This window comes from Squalius cephalus (genome assembly GCF_949319135.1).
Source record: "Squalius cephalus genome assembly, chromosome: 16".
In the NCBI taxonomy this organism is placed as follows: Eukaryota; Metazoa; Chordata; class Actinopteri; order Cypriniformes; family Leuciscidae; genus Squalius; species Squalius cephalus.
The window spans coordinates 12,293,010-12,314,727 of record NC_137137.1 but is presented as its reverse complement, the minus strand read 5'-3'; the positions used below and the strand labels follow the sequence as shown (position 1 = coordinate 12,314,727).

Genomic DNA, 21,718 nt, shown 5'->3' with positions numbered 1-21,718 from the left:
GTTAGCTAAAAAACTAAAATATTGACTCAGGATAGGATTTTTTTAAGGTCAGATTCTTGCCCTGCCAAAACATTTACTGGCCCTGCTTAAATAAATAAATAAATAAATATATTGCTTTTATTGTTTTTGACCTATGCAACCTAACATTTTATCTTGATTCTAATGATCACTTCAAAAACTAATAGGCTACTGGCCTAACTAACATTTGGTTCAAACATTAAAGTTGACATTGAAGTAAACTGTCATAAATAAAAAATAAATAAAAAAGGGAAGCATTAGCAATAGCACAAATAAATAGGCCTACACAAGAAAGATAGGCTAATTGTTAAATAAAAGGTGTTTGTGAAACCGTATTAGCTGAAGTAAATATACAGATTCCTAAGCTATAAGTTATTTAGTTAAGAGCAGTGAGTGATTCTCTCTCTTTTTTTATGTTTGATTACATTTTTTGATTAACATTATAAGGTAGGCTAAATGTGGCTGTCACTTTAAATGTAAAAATGTCAAATGCCATCTGGAATGCAGAACTGAAAAAACGCTTCATTTAGCATAGTCTCTGAGACGATCAACCAATATCCGTGAATGCTTTGTGAAAGAAAAAAAGATTATAAAACCCGCTGGTAAGTCGTATCGTTTTATAGTATTTTGTTAATGGAGAAACCGCGTAACCTGCAGCTTTTTAATTACATTATCACGAAAACTGTTGTTACGTGTTATTTCTTTATTTCCCTCACATTAGAAGTGAAAGTAAAAATTTCCTCCTCACAAGCTGTTGCTTGGCGTGTTTTCATTGCCTCAAACATTTTACATGAATAGGATAGAGTAGGCTATATTTTACCGACTTGCATGGTTCATAAATGCTATGAAAACAATATGAAAACACTAAATTTATAAAACACTATATGTCCATGGGGCATTTTCTTGAATTTTATTTATAGATTGGATTATTTTATACCCTTTTATGAAAATCCATTCTAATAAAATATGAATAATTACATGGTTATTTATTCCATTTCAGTATTTATCCACAAAAATGTTTAAAATGTAGGCCTAATTTTCGTGATCATCATTTCCATAAAATGCTATAAAACACAACATGTATTATTTGGTAGAAATGACGCTGGGGTTGAAATGTTTGAGATGTTTCAGAGAAAATGATAAAAACTAGAGAGTTCTTGTGTGATGCATGTATGTCTATTGTTGGACATTGTTACACTTAAGAAAACTTGTCAGAGTGTGATGTTTTTTTCAGTTTATTTCCTGAATCTGCAAGCCAAAAGTGCCCTTAGTTTAGGAAACACCCAAATGTATTGGTTTACAATGAGCTAATCCTTTTTCTGCTTCAGTTTGTCTTCCAAAGAATGCATGTCTGCAAGAAGCTGTGGAAATACAACCTACGACATCTGAGTCTTGAAGAGTCTTGAAATGCTGTCGCCTATCTCTGAGTTTTGATCTATAATCAACTCCATACTGTTTACTGTTCTGACACACATCAGACCATGCAACTAACACCACAGCATTGGAAGCGTCTGAAGTTTGTGCTCAAAACAAAACAATGCGATTGACATGTGAGAAATGTTTGCTCACTGCTCACAGTAACTGAACAGAGTTAGATCTAGACTGTGACCATGTTCACTTTAAGGATTACTATTCTTACAATTATTATTCCCCTTAACTTTGAACATTGTTTTTGTCGATGTGCTCATGCTGAATATGAGATAAACAAGCAATGCTGCCCCATGTGTGCCCCTGGTAAGACTGCAAGTTATCATAACTTTATTTCTTTGTCAATACGGTTCACTCCCATTGCGTCTGAGATTTTCTCTATTCGCTATAAGGGAAACTCAGTTTTCTCAGAATACTGAAGCCTGTTAACGTCTGTGAATTTCACAGACAAATGGCCTTTCAGCCTGTCAGAATGGGCGGGGCCGACTGCCTGATTAAGTCGCACAGAATAGTCAGATTTACTATCCTTCAGCGCGAAGACACATCTTGTGATGACTCGATGACTAGCCGAAGAACAGGTTCTGCTAGAAAAGGGCGCAATAGAAAAGGTTCCCGCAGCACATAGTGAGTCAAACTTTTACTTACAGCCACTACTTCTTCATCCCCAATAAGGATCCTCGACATGAGATCTCTGAACCGCACTCTAATAAGACGGCCGTTCAGGATCCTAACTTTGAAACAAATCCTCTCACAGATATGCTCAGGGGATTGGTTTTTATTGGTGGATATGAAGGATACATACTTTCATATCCAGATAGATCCCCATCAAAGACTGTTCTTGAGATTTGCGTTTAAACTGAGTGGCTTATTAATATATAGTCCCACCATTCGGACTGTCTCTGGCTCCACGCACCTTTAAGAAATGCGTGGATGCAGCTCTCTCCCCTCTGATACTGAGGGGAGTTTGCGTCCTGAATTACCTCGACGATTAACTGCTCTTAGCCCAATGGAAGGAGGAACTGTGAGCTCAAAGATCTCCGCTCCTCAACCATTTATAAAGCTTGGGGATCAGAATCAACTTGAGCAAGAGCTCGCTGTCGCCCAGCCAACGCATCGCATTCTTGACTCTGCAGTTCTTGACTCGTTCGAGAGGGCAGCACGCCGGATTGCTCCCTGTAAATTCAGCAGCTAGCAACAGCATTCAGACCAGGGAGCAACCTCCCTTTAAAGGCATTTCAGAAGCTACTGGGCCTATGGCAGCAGCCTCCTCAGTAGTTCTCTTGAGCCTGTTACACACCCCCTGATGGTCCGCATGATTTGGAGCATTTTGGAGCATTTCGCGTCAGAAGAGAATACCAACTGGCCAACTGGAATACCAGTGTTCCTTTGCGCCTCTATGCCTTCCCTTCGGTAGCACCGCTCCCTCAGGTCATCAGCCGAATCAGGAAAGGCAAATGCTCTGTCTGACTCGTGGCACCACTCTGGCAGAACAAGCCGTGGTTCCCGGGAGTGGTCCAGCTTCTGTCTTCAGCACTGTGACCGATCCCTCTGAGAAGGGACCTCCTTTCCCAACTTCCCAAGCGAAAGGGTCAATCTGGCATCCCCAACCCGAGTTGTGGAGCCTCCACCTGTGGCTTCTCGACTGGAGGCTCCAAGCCTCCTCCAGAGTCATGAACACATTCTCCGGTTACTAATGTAACCTAGGTTCCCTGAAATAACGGGAACAAGCATTGCGTATCATGCCGTGTTACTGCACATATGCGCGAGTCGACACTATCGCAGTTCAGTCGAGAAAATCTGACTATAGATGGCCGTTTCTGTGCAACTTAGGCAGGCGGCCCCATCCATTCTGGCGGGCTGAAAAAGGCCTCTCAGACGTGAACCAATCAGGCTTCAATATTCGGTGAAAACAGAGTTTCCCCATACCGTACAGAGAAAATCTCTGATGCAATGCTCGTTCCCATTATTTCATAAAATTTATTTTATAAAATTTCCGATATTTTTTAAATCAGTGTTTTTTTTAATTATTATAATATTAGAAGCAAAGTTTGTGAAAATATATTACCTACTTCAGTAAATGTAATAATTTGTTTGGTTTAAAAAATTTAATTATAACGTGCTTTTCTAATACTCATATTTCAAAACAGTAATAAAAATCATGTTCAGCTAGAAATCACAAATATTTTTTTTGTGTTGCTAGGAAATTGTGTTCTTTGGCACTGCATGGATGAAATCAGCACAACTTGTCTTCCATGCCCTCCATTAACTTTCACTGATGAACCAAATGGCCTCATGAAATGCTTTCCCTGTTCTGTATGCAATGCAAGTGAGTGTTTCAAATTTATATCTGTTCATCTAAATTAACATTGATGGTGAAAAATGTATATCTGTTAATGCAAATAGTTGCTAGTTAGTTGGTCTAGGAAAACTAAAAAATATAAGTTCCTCAAAATAATATAGTGTAAGTGTAGAAACTCAGTGCTTTATTGTTTCTACTTACTCATTTCCATCCTAGACCGAGGTTTAAGATTGAATAAAGCATGTACTCAGTCATCAGATACTGTTTGTGGGCCACTGGAAAGATTCTACTGTATTGAAAAAAAGAAAATCAGCTGCATTTTTGCTGTGCAACACTCTGAATGCAGACCTGGACAATATATCAAACAATCAGGTAAATTATAAAAACCTATGATATAAATATATATGAGCAAAGCGCAACACTGATTATTGGTATCTGCAAAACAGAAAAAAAGGGAAGTTTTTAAGCAAATACACAGTAGTGGCTTTATGTTGACATTCTCTACAGGTACTGGCTCCACAGATACTGTGTGTGCTGACTGCTCAGGTGACACATATTCAAATGGATCTTTCTCATCCTGTTTACCACACACAAAGTAAGTACTCGCTTAAACTGCTTATGTGCTGTTATTCATTTTTGACTAATCTGATCCTGGATATCATTCACAGATGTGATGCCATGGGACTTACTGAAAAAAATCCAGGAACTCAATCATCTGACAGTGAATGTGAAAATCCCCCGACTGCTTCAACAGCCATAGCTATCAGTGTTATAGTTCCTTTAATAATAATAATTACAGGAAGTGTTTTTATATTCAGAAGAAGAAACAAGTAATAAAAACTCAGTGAGTGTTTTAGCGCAATTTTCTGACGTCATGGGATCACAACACTAAGAGATAGTAAATCTTTTCCTGGATTTTTTTGTGTGTTCCCGAGATTAGACCTTCCTTAACATAATGCCGAAAACCCGAAGTCTCTAGGTGGTCTGGTTGAGGAGGAGATAGAAGTGCAAGATTGGTGCGCACAGACAGAACAGAAATCATGAGTTAACAATCGCAATTTTGTCCGGTGGAAAATTGCGCTAAAAATCTAATATAAGGTCAACTTTTCTCACTTTGTTTCAGATATTTTGTAGTGTAGTGGCATATGAGACATTTTAAATTATAAATATAAATGTATATTGATGCAATACATTTTTTTTTAATTATGTGTATTATCATGTGATTATTATTGTTATTATGTTATTATGGTCTCCTGTGGTTTGACTGTGGAAACCCATGGAAGATATACATTCTTCATGTTTGTGCAAGCTATGAAAAGTAATACTTTCCTTCGCTGTATTTTCAGACATGATAAATGTTGAGCCAGAGAGCTTAGAGGAACAAGCTATGAGAATCTGAACAACCCAGAAATGACTGCAGTTTTCAGTCTTACTTCCACACAAATTGTCAAAACATTTTCAAGCCTGAACTCCAGTGATTGGAGCAAGAAACAGTACTAAGTTGGAACAAAACCTTGCTAATAGATGGAGTAAATCTATAATGTTAAACTGGTATCAGGCATTAATCTGAATTACTATGAACTACTGAAAAAAATTGCAACTTAAAAATGTAACATCTAAATTAACAGGTTTTAACTGTTTATCACTGAATCAACCTAAATACATAAATGTATTTCTGTCATGGCAACTCTCGGAGTGATTGGCATGGTAATGGGTATGACAATGTTGTATGTTTGGTCTTGATCATATTTTTAGATCATATAACTGCATTAATAACTTAAGCTTGTGTTCAGAAACACTTATGATTTAACACATTAACAGTTTTGTATTCATTACAAAGTGTATTGACCATTGTCACTGGAAAACAATTGTCAATACATTAAATGATTATCTATATGCTGATTCAAAATTAATAACTACTCACTGTTATTCAGATGACCAAGTTTATGAATCTTACATTAGTAATTATAGGCCTAATGACTGACAAATCTCTAGCACGACCTGTTAAAAAGTGCTGTTGAAGAGTAAGGTGGGCTTTAGCTTGGGTTGTTAGGCTGTTAGGTCTATTTTAAACAGGCTACCTGGAGTGAAGTTATCTGTGCCTGTAAATATTTGTACATTGAAAAATATTTGTAATTATATATTCTGTAGATATTTTATTGCATTTATTTTTTAATCTATTTGTATCTCATGTTATTGTCATGGATTCAGCCAGCATGCCATCAGCACCAGGCGCAAAAATCAATAAGAGCGTATTATGAAAGAAATTTAAACATGGTACAAATTCTAGATGTTTTTATTTTTATAGTTTTCTTAGTTAACAGATATTGAGATTGTATTTAAATACAAATAAATTTTCGTGTGATGTTAAAGCGGGTTTTACTTTTTTTTTTACTTTCCAATAAATAAAAGAAGGTTTATACAAAAACGTGCTTTGATTCGATTCTTGTCATTAAAACCTAAAAAGAATGTGTCTACAAGATAGGGAAAAATCACAAAACACGTTTTGGACAACTCCAGAAAGACTGAGCAAAAGGACACTCCCAAAACAAATGGCCTACTACAGTTTCAGAAGAAACTTCACAACAGCATGTATCAATGTAACTTCCATTAAAAAAAATGCTTGGCAGGATAAAATCTGTAAACAATTTTATAAGATATTTCTAGCTATTTAACTAGCTATTTCTGAGGAAGTGACCACCAAACATGGGCTACGCCCTCTTAATATCATCAAAAATGTTGTTCCAATAATGGATGAAAATGAGGTAACTGTTTAACAAGGTTAAAAAATAAAGACCTAATTTTGCAGTTGGATTTTTGTACAGAGAAACACAAAGCTCACGGTGGATTCAGGGCAAACAGAAACTACTGAGCCACTAATATTGTTTCTGAAGAAAGAGCATTCAAATTTCCAAAGGGAAGGCCTGGTATCTCGAAATAAGTCAGAGCTTTGCTTCACCGCCGAGCCACACGGTGGCAATATGCAGCAATCCTCGCGCTTCTCTCGTGCAGAAAAGCGCCAAACCGCTCTTTAATTCACCCTGGCAACGGCTGACAGACGCTATGGCAACCACTTCACAGAGAATCCCTTCCTGACAAATAACGTTAGCTAAGCCCAGTATTTTTATGATGTATTATGATTATGAAAATAACAGTGTGTAGAGCGTGTGTAAAAAATGTCAGAACAAGTTATTCTGTAAAATTAGCCAAATGACATGCGTTTGAAGCGTTAGCAGGAGAAAAGAAAGAGACTGAGTCAAACTGCTACAAAAAGTGTCTCTGTGTCATTGAGCGTCGAATTTTGTCAATATTTCGCATTTGATGTGAATTAGGTTTAACAAGTGCTCCACTTCAACTGCGGGGGTGATTTAACAACCCGTGAAGCTTTTAGACGTTTTCAGGGATGTTTGTTCACTGACCGACAGCCTCTAAAGAAACGTTCCCTGGTAACGTTAACTTAGATTTTTACTAACTGTTAGTGAAGAAACTTCGCACATGTCTGACTGGAAAAACACTTTCGAGAGAAACCGAGTGATCCCACCTCACAGTCAAACCGCCAGACAAGCTCCAGGATCTTCTCAAGGTCTACAGCTGCTCTTCAAACAGATCGATGGACTTCACATAAGACAGGTGGGGGTTTCATTCAGATAAAACGTTATGTAAAAGTTAAGATGGATTGTTAGATCACGTTAACGTTACTAGTCATAATTTCTCATATTTTTCATATTTTAAGCAGCATATTTTAAAGTGCAAATATTCAATTTCAAGGGGTATTCTTAAAGGGACAGTTCACCCAAAAATGTAAATTCTGTCAGCATTTACTCACCCTCAAGTTGTTCTAAACCTGCATTCAGTTCTTTCTTCTGTTGAACATAAAGGGCGATAATTTGAAGTAACTGAAGTAAATGTGAACTGATTTGAAGTAAATGTAAAAATGGTTGCTGGTCCCCATTGACTTCCATAGTATAGAAAAAAAAATACTATGGAAGTCAATGTGTACCAGAAACTGCATGTTACCTACTTTCTTTAAAATATCTTCTTTTGTGTTCAGCAGAAGAAAGAAACTCAATTTTTAATTTTTAATTTTTTGGGTGAACTAGGCTATCCCTTTAAGCCCATCAAAACTTTGATCACACTTTCAGACATTTTTAATGCTAGTTCATAATATAGCCTTGCCTATATAAAAACTACTATATTACACTATATAATATAATATAATATAAGATTATATATGAAATAAAATAAATATGATATAATTATTATTTATTTATAATTTCTTAATAATAAATATTATATTGTATAATTTATATGTATATATACACTACTCTTTAAAAGTCTTAGGCACGTTAGTATTTTCACCCCAAAAATGGTTTTAAGCAAGTTATGTATATCTTTTGCTGTAGTGTGTCAGTAGGAAATATCAGTTTACATTTCCAAACATTCATTTATCCAGTAATTGTAATAATCCAGTGAGATTTTTGAATGCACACGAAGAAACAGAAAAAACTGAGACAGACTAAATCCAGAAGAACTGCGGCAACATCTCCATGACGCTTGAAAAAACCTTCCGGTAAAGCTACAGTACTGTGAAAAGTTTTAGGCACTTAAGTGGAAAAATGCTGTAGAGTGAGAATGCTTTCAAAAATAACGTCATAAATAGATTTTATTTATTAGTTAAATTCTATTAACTAAATCAAATCAATATTTGGTGTGACCACCCTTTGTGTTTAAAACAGCTGTTGTCCAGGTACACTTGTGCATAGTTTTTCATGTAGCTTTGGGGCAATTCCAGCGTTATGGACGTGACATTTGTAGTCAAAACTTGAATTTTAAATTCTCAGAAAATGCATTTAATACCAATATATTGTAAACATCTGTTTATATTTCCATACTACCTTAATAAAGGAGTCCAGACATTAGAAAAATATCAGTCTACGCATGCGTTTTATATTTAATATGAGGGAAATACACATGCGTTACGGACGTGACAAAAAAAATCTCTAACTTTTTGTTGCCAAAATATTTTTTAGTAATTCTGTGAATTACACTGCGCAAACCAAAAGTAATAGTACCCACCGAATGAAGAAGGGTTGGCTCTCCACAGAACATAAAATATTCATTTTATGTTATTTTTCGTTTTCGCATTTATGAGGAAAAAACAATGTTACGGACGTGACATTTCTCCGTTACGGACGTGACCGCTCTTAAAGCGGCACTAAAATACTGCTTTAAAACATTCACAGAGACCTCAAACAGGCATTTAAAACACCAAATATTAAGGATTGGTATTATAAGCAAAAAATAATATTCGATGTTTGTTCGAAAATCGTACCTCTCCCCCAACATGCTCACCGGTAAGACGCGTTCACTCAAATCCCGCTCCAACATTACATTTGAGTAGGCATTTAGTCTCATATTAATGTTTAAATAAAATAATTGTATTTTTTATTTCATATGTTGATTATATGAAAGGATAACAGCATGAGTAAGATCATAAGATGCAAATATATCGGATACGGTATATCAGTGGGCAGACATGATTTTGACCAATTCTTTAGTTTTTTTTTAGTTTTTTTGTAGAAAGCCTTTCTTTAATGTGAATTGAATTTCGTTTTGTATAAATTGTATCTTAATTTTAATCAATGTTTCAGCAACCAATTGCCTGGATTTTTTTAAATAAGAAGCAAATAGGCTATAGCAGACAATATAATCAGGACACAGAGGCGCCGTCGCGTGAAGTGGAGCGCGCCTCATAAATGAATCGAAACTCTGCGTATAATGTAGGCTACTTGCCTCACATACCTGAGAAATATATCTATAGGACGTCTGAAATGTCTACTTTTAAAATACTTTTAAGTCGTGCAAAATGATTGCAATATCACTGTTATTTTGTCAGCTTGATCGCGGGATTATGATGAATATTCATGTTTTAACCAAGAGGGAAAAACGCGACATCCCGAAGGAAGTGTCCTATGGCTATAAGACATATGCTCTTCTTTAAGTTGTACTGTATCATATACTACCTTCTGATATTCATATTTCGTTCTGTAACTGGCAGAGGAAGAGAAGATCCGTTCATGTGCACTTTATCCGCCGCGCACTGAGGCGCTATATACAGAAATATACCACGCCGTATTAAAGAGCGGTCTCTATTGTTTACATTTTGTTATAAAATAGACTGAATTTGAAAGTTGAGACATTTTTTCATATTAAAACTAACAAAGCACAAATATTATTGCGATTATTGGATATGCACTGAATATATGGTAAGCCTGAAACCGATCACAAGAGCATATGATTTAATGTGAAGCGTCCGTAACGGTCACGTCCGTAACGCATTATTATGGTTGTTCAGAGCAAAGTAGTGGAATGAAATGTCGATCCTAGTAAGCATAAACATAGTTTAGCTTTGCATATAAAGTTTCAAGTTATTTGCATTTATAATTGTTATATTATATAAACTTAATCTTTAAAACGTTACGGACGTGACAGAGCACTGAAGCGTCCAGACCTCTTTATTAAAGCCCTTATAAATTCAACAGGCAGTGCTGTTATGACCAAATTAGTATATTTATTTCTCAGGCATGCCTCCATCTTTCAGCAAAATGCTTTATGTTCAAATTAAGTTTTTAAAAGGGGGGTCTTTGATACCTCTTTTGAAAGCATGAAATATGGCTGGTTGAAATTAAAATTTTAGCATTGTTGCTCACCTCATATGTGGTGGAAAAACAAGGCAATTTTCTTAAAATTTCTGATACAGCACATTAATACAGTATATTACAGACCTAAATGGACAACTTAAAAGGGGTTTTGATCTTTAGGTAAAAACTTTATTTTTTCATGGTAAGGATGACCTTTGCGTGGAATTGCCCTTTGCAGGAAGGTTTCTTCAAGCGTCTTGGAGATGTTGCCGCAATTCTTCTGGATTTAGTCGGTCTCAGTTTTTTCTGTTTCTTCATGTAATCACAGACGGACTCGATGATGGCGAGATCAGATCATCATGGCTGTTGTCAGACTCCCTGTGCATACAAAAATCTCACTGGATTATTACAATTAATGGCTAAATGAATGTTTGGAAATGTAAACTGATATTTCCTACTGACACACTGCAGCAAAAGATATACATAACTTGCTTAAAGCCATTTTTTGGGGGGTAAAATACTAACGTGCCTTATAGGGATGGACCCGAATATTCGTTCGGTGGGTTGGTGTTCGATTTTCAATTTTGGGATTCGAATATTATTTTTTTTGTTTTGTTTTTTCGCACATCTGGCATCCCCCTTGAAACGGTTCTCATTTGTGCTTGAATATGTTAACACTATAAAATATGGCAAAATACAATACACTTTTTTTTAATTTTTTTTTTTTACAATTATCTTATATAGCCTAGCCGTTTTTAATAGGATGGACAGTTGAAGGAACCCAACCTCGTTATACTTAATGAATATATTTGCTGCTTCTTAGCCTACTAAAAAAGTGTTCCCTGCAACTGGAGTATTCTCTGTCTAGAGTGCACAACTGCATGAGCTTGCCTGAGCTTGTATTTTGGGTTAAGCTGCGTTGCTTTGACATTGTGGAAAATAGAATAATAGAAATAAAATGTATTTGCCTTTTTACCCTTTACTATCAATCTAAATTAATCTACTGCGAAGTGGAAGAGAAGACAAAAATGCTGAAGACCTCAGCTGTGATTTTGCTTGTCAGAAAACTGTTAGGCTACCTTATTAAAAGTATTGCTCTTAACAGACCTGTGTGTTTTGTATCACTAGTGCAGTGTCTATATATATATATATATATATATATATATATATATATATATATATATATATATATATATATATATATATATATTATGATGTTTAGTTTTTGATTAATTTAGATTAATGTTACATTGCAGGAAACTGCTTAAAATGGCATGTTACCTACACAAAAACAAGTTTCAATTGAACTGAATAAAAAAAAAAATCAAAGAACCATTATATACGTATGTTCTTGATTACAGAGATCGATATTTTCTCCTTTTTTCTCCTTTTCTTCTTGTGGTTGGTATGTCAACAGTCAGAGTTGCCACAATCACTCCAGTATCAGCTGCGCGTGACCCTGTTTGACTCGGGTCACCAGCACTTCTTCGGCCGCACATGGAAGAGCAGCTCACACTCTCTCAGTGGCACGTCAGGTCAGACCAGTCGAGTGCTTTTCAATGAGGTAGGGTGACTCATTTCACACTGAATGATGATATTTAGTGTTATTTCATGATGCAAAACCTTTTCATGCTTAACAAAGGGTGCTATTCATTCTGAAGCCGTGTTATCTTCTTGCCCTATTCCATGTAGAGATGTAACCTCTTTAAAGTAACAGCTCAGAATGAACACATTAATTGCAGAATTACAGTAGCTTGAGCTGTGCATCTGTACAATAAATCAGTTTTATACTTGGTTCCCAGTATACTTGTTGGGTAGGAAGCTGCTCTTAGGCCCGTGTCTAGCTTTTGTCCATTGTCAATCTTGTTGTCTTACTCTGTAGAGGAAATATTTACAGAATCAAGGGCCAGTAAGTCTGGGGCTCAGCAAAAAGGACCAGTTAAGATTTTTTCTTGCCCTGTCCTTTCCCACAGAAAATGTAAAAAACATAAAAAGATGTAATAACTATATAGTAAAAAATAAATAAATAAAAAGGCCTATTATATATTATAAATAAATATTGTGCATATTGTGTATCATGCATTTTTAGACACAATATTGCCAGTTTCTTTATCTGTTTTGACTTCATCAATGAAATCAAATCAGTTGAGTAAATGATTCAGTGACTCACTCATAGAGACAGTTACACTTTGTCTACACTGGATGCGAGCGGCACAATGCAATGCGACAAAAGACAATTAGACTCCATTATAATCAGTGATGTTGTCTACACTGGTTGCTGCACGACGGGACACGATGTAAACTGATGCCTCGTTCTATTTATGACGTACTCCGAGCATTCACGATACCTCTCATAGGAAGGACAAATGGATTTGCTATGGTTGCTTTGTCACATCCAGTGTAGAAAGCTTCTAGCTGTTGCGGCGCGATGCGACGCGTTAACGGTCGTGTCCGGTGTAGACACGGTGTTAGTTCCTGAATGAACCAGTGTTTTTGAACATCAACAAATCTTTTGAGGGAATGACTCACTCCTAACGGCACTTGTCGTCACTTACTGGTTTCGATTTAACCTGCATTAAAAGTGTTTATTGAGCCTTGTTTTAGTGGTTAGGTGTACCAAAGTACACCTACAAAGTTCCTTTAGGGAAGGTCATTTCACTCTCCTGCCATATTTGAAATGCCTTTCAGGCTGCTATTTCAGTCATGCAAGTACAGCTTTTATCTCTTAGTTTGAATGGGGAAACATCAAATTCTTCAGAGCTGTTCACCAAGCTTACGATTAATTTCATATTTGAAATCACCAATGAAATCTGACAACAACTGTCTCATTAGATTTTGTTTCTAAACGCTCAAACCATGACAAACAACTGCATTTTTCAGGCTGGACCAGCCAATGCACATGTGCAGTCATAAGGCCAATTCACACTGCACCAACAGACGGCAACAGACACATCATTGTGTTTTTGTTGGATCAGAGTCTGTTGGCATCTCTCTCAGCTTGTTTTCGCCAAATGAAAATGGTGAATTGGGGTTTGAATGTCTGAGAAGTGTTGTTCTGTAATCTGGTGACTGTCGACGTTGGTCTGCCTCTGTCGGACGCCTACAAGCACGCGTCTCAGAATACTGACTTTATAGCAATCGGAGCTTCTAAAGGCAGCCTAAAAGCTTATAAACTTTTATTTAGAAGGCGGGACTAATTCTGCCATATTGTGCTTTGCAATTTCTCCCATTCATAATAAAATGAGTGCATCATCTTTATAAATTATTTGGGTGTACCAGACTTTCCCACCCCCAGACTTTCCATTATGTCTGTGAGGCAATGCATTTAAAAAAAAACCCCAAAACAAATCTTTTGCAGTAATGATAGCAGACATACCCTGGGTGCACATTTATGAACAGGCTCTTTGTCACAGCTCAACTTCTAAGTTGTGCTGAAACTCTCAGGTTTGAGAATGCTGGCAGTACACATCACACTCAAACCAAACCCAGCAGAGTTTATTGGAGATGCTGAGAGAGGCCAGAACACGTCCATCAAGCACAATAAAGGCCCATCTGAAGCTGTGAATTTACTGTCCAGCTGTCCAGAGGACCACATGCACACACACACTTCTGTCTGCATGCCTGGCACCACTGTAATTCACTTAAATCTTCCATTATGGGCTCTGAGATCCACAGAGTGGAAATAAAAGTTCTTGAAAATGTCCACTGTGAGTCACAGACCATGGAGAGCATAGTTAATGTCTGCAGCATGCTCCATTTCCAGCTACCCACTGTGCCTTTGTGTTTTATTACATGTTGCTATTTCTCCCCAAACAGCTGTGTGGCTCTGCATATTGAATTGAAAATTGTCTCCCTCTTGCCTTCCTGTCAACCATTTGGATTTGTTTTTTTATGCAATCAACGGTTCACGATTGCATTGCCCTGTTTTTGGCACAGCTGCTTGTGGCAAGCAAATCAAGAGAATTTGCCCACCACAAAATTGTAATATATATTTTAACAAGGATAAATTCAGTTTTCCCACTCTTTTTAATGTATGAATTTTAATGACTCTTCTAGTCATTTGTGATTTACTAGATAAGCATTATAAACATCTGCTAATAAATCATTCAGACCATAGGCCTGTTCCATGAAACTGGTTTTGGTTACTACACAGGTAAGTATGAGATAAGTTTGAGCAAACTCTGTTTTTTCAAGCTCAAGAAGGTGGATTGGTTTTTAGTGGTGTTAATCGCCATGGTAACTTACGCTACATGGCTAACCCGCAAAGCAGGTTTTGTTCTGGTTTAGAGATCGCAAACCCAAACTGGACCAATCAGCTGTGAGCAAAGTGACATATATCTGATGCAATAAAGCCACTGGCACTCCCGCTGTATCTCTCACTCCAAATTAAAGCAGTTTCTAGTGATAAAAGTTTGGAGACATATAATATATTCATAATGATTAAATGAATGGATAATTAATGTTAAACGTTGCATTTAAATGAATATAAATATACATATAAATACAAGCTTCAATATATATATAAAGCCTTTAAACTGATTAAACTTTCTTTTGAGCTCTTTTTGAACCTATATAAATTATTTAAATTCAGTTGTTTCACTTGCATTAATATAGTCAGGTATTTTCTTTCAGCTGCCTTATTAAACTTTCACTGCAGCAGCAGTTTATTCCTGACTTGTAAATGCGTTAAAATTCATAGTAATTTTCCATCACAATCTCTTAATTTTCAGCAGAAGATTGAATTGTGCCGGCTCTCTCACCAGAAGTAAATCAGATGTTAATGCTCGCCATGTTCCGTGTGATTGGCTGTTTGCTGCACAGGTCACACTTTCAGGAGCAAGCGCTTCAGAGTTAATCTCAAACTCTGGATTAAAGCTGAGTTGACAGAGAATTATTGAATATTCATAATATTGAACTTACTATTCATCAATGAATCCTTATTTTAATCCGTATATTAATCAGCACAACTGTTTTCAACAATGATAATACTAATAAATGTTACTTGGGCACAAAAGTTGCATATTAGAATGATTTCTGAAGGATCATGTGACTCTGGAGTAATGGCTTCTGAAAATTCTGCTTTGCTTTAATGCTTTACCTCAGCTTGGCCGAAAACCAAAATTTTTAATTAGATTTTTTTGTATAATTGTATTAATATTAAACTTTTTAATGAAATGTAACAATTTTAATGATACTGAATAAAAAAAAAAAACTTTTATTGAAAGTAACACTAAAATTGGAAAGAAAATATTCATTTTAAATATCAATATATTATTCTTTATTCAGTTCTATGCAACAGAATCAGATTTAACAGATTTATTTTTTGACCAATTATCCAAATAATATATAGTCCTACAAAGCTATTATTATCAGAGCATGTGAGCAGAGCGTAGCGGGGAGCGTGTCAGTGTCAATTTACCAGCGTTGCCCAGCTTGTCTGCGCGTTATTTGAGCAGACTTTGCTTTTCCGATGAGCATGATCGGTACATAAATGGAGCGTTCACATGGGCGAATTTTCGGCTGCCAAATTTTCAGGGAATTCCTATTTGCCACGTAGGGTTCTGGGGAGAAAATGTTTTCAGACCTAGAAAGAAACTGATTATTAGAAGATGCAAAAGTCATGACCAATGTTTTCTTAAGTAAACAGTATGTCTTTGTTTTGAATCACGTGCTTCACTTACATACAGTAAGTATTATTATTATGATTTGTCTTGATGCATATGTTGTAGATCCTCATAAAGATACCTCAGGAACTACAATTATTTACTTCCCAAAGCCAAATGCTTGGTGAGAGTTAAGTTTTGATCTTGCTTGTACCCCAATGTTATTCACTAATTAGCCTGGCTAATTCATTTTCTGCTGTCTAACACAGAGCGAGAGGTTCTTGTTTATGGAATTGTGATGTGCTAATTTCCACCGTTGTCAGTGCTGAAGCCGAATAAAACGACTGCTCTTCTGTGAAACCCCAGGAGCAGCAGCAGCACAGAAGAGGACTGCGAGATCACATAAGGTCTGTCAGACATGATGGATCTGTTTTAATATACGCCGCAGAGAAAGACTCCAAACAGGGGGAGTGATTATAGAGGAATGAAGATAGAATTAAAGCATGGCTCTCCCTCTGGCCCGACTCTAATGGAGGGGTGTTATGACAAAACCCATGTTTGTGTGGAGACATAGGAATCGATAGATCTAATTTGATCAGTGACCTTGAGTTTGAGGGATGAACATTTGAATGCCTGTGTTGATTTAAGTGAAAAGGAAGCTATTTGTTGGATTAAGCCTAATTTATCATGCATTTTCAATTGGGAACCACAATCAGCCATATATTATGAGATGATATTTGGCTTCTTAAAGCAGCCCTAAAGTCCCAATTTTGTTGTACAGCTAATCAGATGTTTCTCTTCTAAGGATATTGGAGTGTCAAACCGGCCTTATGTTTTTAAAAGTTCAGCCTTTTTGAACCCTATAAATCACAGTTTGTGTCTGAGGAACAACATTATTCATGGTGGCTGCCATAAAGCTCCTTGTCCTGTAGAGGGCAGTGCTGTCACACAGTAGAGTGGAAGTGTGGTTGGGCTTTGGTTCAGAAGAGTCAGACTTTTTCCATTTACTCCCCCTGTGTGATGTTAACCTGTCTCTCCTCACTGGCTGTATGATGGGCAAAGTACAAAACGGCAGTGTCAATAGGGAGCTGTGCTATCTATAGAGCCATAGCAGATATGTTCAGGTCATATTTCACCCCCAGATAAAAAGAAAAAAACAAGAAATTACATTTTACATGAACAAAATGAAGCCTGTTATGAAGGGCCATTAAGATCTTGCCTTGTGATATTAGTTTCAGGACAATTAAACAATCTTTTACATCCAAATTCTCATTACTGAAATGCAGTGAATTATTTAATCTAATTCTCATTACTGGGAATGTGGAAAAAAAATCATGCTTATTACTTTGTGGATACAGTTATAATGTTTATTTATTCTTTTTTAAAATTAATTAATTAATTAATTTATTTATTTATTACCCCAAATCAAAAGGAAAGAATAAGAAATGCATAAAAATGGGCCTGTTTTTATGACCTTTTAAGATTTTTATTTATTTGTTTGTTTGTTTTTACATGACAATTGAGGACAATTTTACTCTCTCTCTCTCTCTCTCTCTCTCTCTCTCTCTCTCTATATATATATATAATTTTTTTTTTCTTTTTTTTCTGGTTCTCGAATCTGATTGGCTGAGAGCCTTTTCCAGCCGTGCGATATTCCCCCAGTATCAGCACTGGAACCGTTTCACCGTTTGTATCACTCCGCTTGCGGCGACTGTCATGGCGGTCGAGCAAATCCACTATTTTTTTTTTACAAATACTACTGTTGTTGTGTCACGAAATGTAGTTTTAAAGTCCCTCTGTGGTGAAAATCTAGTTTTTAATGTTGTTTATATGTCTAATGGTGTTTTTACTATTCTTTAAGTCAGACAAACCATGTGCAAATTCACAAGTCAACACCATTGCTGAGTATTTTGTCTTTTAAAACTGCGGTAAACAGTCTCAAAAACACGGTTTGAAATCGCTGGTGTTTCTGATGTCACAAACTACCTTGTAACCAATCACGACAGCTTTAGCATACCAACATCGAACTAGCAGGGTAGTCTCAAGAGATGCCAGGTTATCCTGGTATATTTTTCTGTAAATATGAAAAATTGGGTAGATTTAGCAATATATCGCGGTGTATGATGTATATTACGATGTTATGGTGAACTATATGCCTTTCTTCACTGACGTTCTGAGTTGTTCAAACCGTTTCTGATGATTGTTAGAAGGCAGCTGCCTGACTCTGAGATGGCGAACAGGAACATGGTTTGTGTAACATTAGCAACACATTATTAGCTGTCTGATAACATAGTCAAGCAAAATGCTAATCGTATTAATTACCATTATGTGTCAGACATTGTAAAGAGCGATACCATTGTGCAGCGTTTACCTCAGTAAGTTGGCTGAGTGAATCTGTGAGCTGGCGTGAGTGGGGGCGGAGCTAATTAGCATATTCACGGATTGACTACAGTTTTTTTAAGCGAGAATGTAGTTATTTAGACCTCAAATATGTTACTCATATAAACAGCACCTATTTCACAATTTGTTTAGAATCTTTCACAGATGTAAGCTCCAGGCCGTCAGCAGCCGTTCAACACTCATGGTTTTGCATGTTTGACTGAATTGTTTGCTCGTGTTTGTTTTTATTGTCTTTTTTAATGTCTATTGTTAAAATGCCGTATTTGGTATTAAGCAAGGGTCCTTTAGTCAGTGGAATTTCGACTTCAGTGACAGTTACATTATTACACCATTAGAGGGCAGCAAAGACTGTCTTGATGAGTGACTGGTTGTAAACAAGGAAGTTGTTATAGCTCTGTCATGGGAAATCTTTTAAAAGGACAAAGATATCGCTTTCCTCAGCGGACATTCAAACTGAATTTTTATAATGGATATAATATTATGGACATCGACCTGAAGAATGAATGTTAAATCAGAGTCAGGTAATACTCGTTTAGTCGATCTCTCTCTCTCTCTCATAATACCATATTACTGTCTCTACATAATACAATAATCTTCAATGAAGCGACTCAACGTTCCTTCGCTGCTAGTTCTAAAGTGGGAAGGAAGTAGTTCTCCACAAAGAGTGTTTTTTAAGACACTCTGTTGTTGTTTCTTATTTATTTACTCACGTGTGCCGTTGAACTGTTGTATAAACGCAATATCATATCAATAATTATTCTCAGCTTTTGTTAACTTTCTGAGTAGGTGCTTCTAGTCTAGGTCGCACAAAGGTTAAAAGCTTGGTTCACACCTAATTGATCTTAGAAGCCGGTGACACATGTTCCCCCAATTAGACAACATTTTATGAAATGCGACTGCACTCTGTAGAGAACTTTAAGCTCTTATTAGTGCTTATTTAGTTTGCTATGCCCACAGTCTGGACTCTAAATTAGAAATCCTTTATGGATAGCCAAGAGTTCATTAAATTCTGTAATTAGTTGTGGGAGAAAAGTGTTTTTAAATGTGCTGTGATGTAGCGTTCTGGGACGTCCATTCATTCCTCTGGGTCGGTTTGATTTTCATCCACGAGAGCCTCTCGGTAAATGTGCTGCCAGCGCTCTGCCAGGTGCTTCATCTCTTATTCAACTTTCACAGCGTTCAATATGCTGGACCATAAGGTCTACGGATATCCCTCTTTCAGTGTGATTCATATTCTCAGCCTCTAAGAGCCTTGTGGATGTTTCAATACCCCTTTTAACTCTTCCACCCAATCTGACACAAGCCTAGAGATTCATTTCAATTATATATGTGGCTCACCAGCCATCCAGGAAATGATCAATATTTCAGCTCATGGAGAACCAAACATCCCTGAGAGCAGCCGGTCCTTAAAGGCACTCACTCCCTTCAGAAGAACAGGGCAGCTCTTGACTAAGAGAAGGGTGTCACAGTTATGTTCAGTTAGTTTGTTTTAATCAGTCACATGGGTTCTTTTGTTTGATTTTTCCCGCCAGTCATCAGTTGTCATGGACACTCATCTAATCATCGCACCTGTCCGTTATCGTTCCTCTGTTTTCAGTCGTTGGTTGATGTTTGCGTGTTGTGTGTGTTTACTCCATTTCACACATGCACTGTTAAACCTTCTGTCTGTTCCTGTGTTTGTTGTAATATTAAAATCACTTCATATTGGATCCTGTCTACCTTCGTCTTCATCTTCTTCGTCTTGTTACAGTGGGATTGTGAGGATTATTATTATTATTTGAAAATGCATACATTTGACAAACATTGTTATTTTAGTATTATTTATTATTTATTTATAAATTATATTAATATTATTAATATTGAATTAACTTTTATTTTATATTTTCAGTTTTAATTTGAATTTTAGTTTGTTTATTTTTTTATTTTATGTACTTTTGTAATTTATTTTTAATTTTTTTATATTTCTATACAGGTTTAACATTTTTTTATTTAAATTGGTTTTAGTATTTTAACTTCATCTTTAACTGATTTTATTTCAGTTATTTTCCTTTTTTAAGTTAAGTTTACGTTATTCATCTGATATTTGTTTTTTATTTGAACTTATTTCATCTTTATTTCTATTAAAAAAATAAATACTATTACGAATAATACTATTAATACAATTAATACTTAATACTATTACTAATACGATTCTTTCTATTAAAAAAAACACGATTCTTGATACTATTAGTTTTAGTTAACAATTATTACTAACATTATTCAACAGTATTGTTAACTAATTTAGTTAACAATACTTTTGACAGATTGTTTTATGCTAAGTGACTTATATGGGTTAGAAAGTGTACATTTGTAAATGTGTTTTGCTCACATTTTTAAGATGACATGCATTAAGCAGACACCTTTGACTGTTGTGCTGCATCTCGCTGTGTTTTTAGTCCTGCATGCTGTGAGCGTGCATGTCTGCATGCTCAGTCTTTAAGATGTTGTGTAAAGGTCAAAAAAGCAAAACTTATAAAAAGCTTCTCAAGACGCCTGCATTCTGTTCCATTCTTTTGCATTAGCTGTTGTTGAGTGCAAAAACATTTTTTAGCTGTTTTTGAATGGACTGAATGTGTACATTTAAGCATTGGAAATCAAACCCTTGACCTTGGCATTGTTATCGCCATTCTCAGTTCTTGTTGAAAAAGAGTGAATTTGTGCTGAGAAACAGAGGGAAAGGTGCAAAGGTACCCATGAGAGGTGGCGAACGAAAAAGATGTCTTTGAAGAGAATGAATGTGATGAAGAGAGAGAACAGAGGGCGAGAAGAATGGTTTTGTCTCCGCAGTGTGTGGTGTGAAAATAATTCTGCAATCAGCACTCCCCATGGCTTCATCTGCTGCACTCCTCTCCAATCCTTCTCATTTTAACGTCTCCACTCCTCTTCTTTATTCTCATCTGCTCTGTCTACTCAGACTCTCAAAGACACAAGAGCAGCCGGTGTCTTTGTTAGTGCATTGTTCCTTCTTTTGAGTTTAAGAACTGCTCTTATATAGTGTTTTTTTTTTTTAGATGATAGCACATGCAGGGAGTTTTTAGAAGTGTGACATTATGGATTTAACGGATCTATATGACTGACTGCTGCATGAGCTTGCAGCTGTACACTGTAATGACTCATTTTATCAGCCGTACGTCACTTAAATCGTGTGCGTGTTACAGTTTTTCACAGGAACATATGGGTGTTGACGTATATTCTCTCAGGTGAATGAGTGCGAAGGCAGAACAATTGTGTTTTATACTTAACCCTCTGATGGTCTTTTTTTATGTCTACACTCGAGTTCTTTGGGGTCT

The 21,718-nt window shown here is 36.3% G+C and overlaps 1 protein-coding gene and 1 long non-coding RNA gene across 5 annotated transcripts in view; both read left to right on the top strand.

The window, feature by feature from the left end:
- Positions 1–541: 541 nt before the first annotated feature.
- On the top strand, positions 542–3,707 carry LOC307174126. Its single transcript, XR_013823953.1, has 3 exons — positions 542–620; positions 1,347–1,752; positions 3,647–3,707. It is a non-coding gene; the product is annotated as an uncharacterized lncRNA (long non-coding RNA).
- A 3,076-nt stretch (positions 3,708–6,783) lies between these two features.
- Positions 6,784–21,718, top strand: part of nphp4 (nephronophthisis 4) — a 160,809-nt gene continuing 145,874 nt past the window's right edge. For 3 of the 4 annotated variants that reach the window (XM_079896120.1, XM_079896121.1, XM_079896119.1), the window contains exons 1-2: positions 6,784–7,375; positions 11,804–11,950. In XM_079896120.1, the coding sequence (XP_079752246.1) occupies positions 7,241–7,375; positions 11,804–11,950 (282 nt within the window). In that variant the 5' untranslated portion in view covers positions 6,784–7,240. Of the gene's footprint in view, positions 7,376–11,803; positions 11,951–16,383; positions 16,397–21,718 lie in introns of those variants that run through there. The other variant, XM_079896122.1, reaches the window with a different exon arrangement.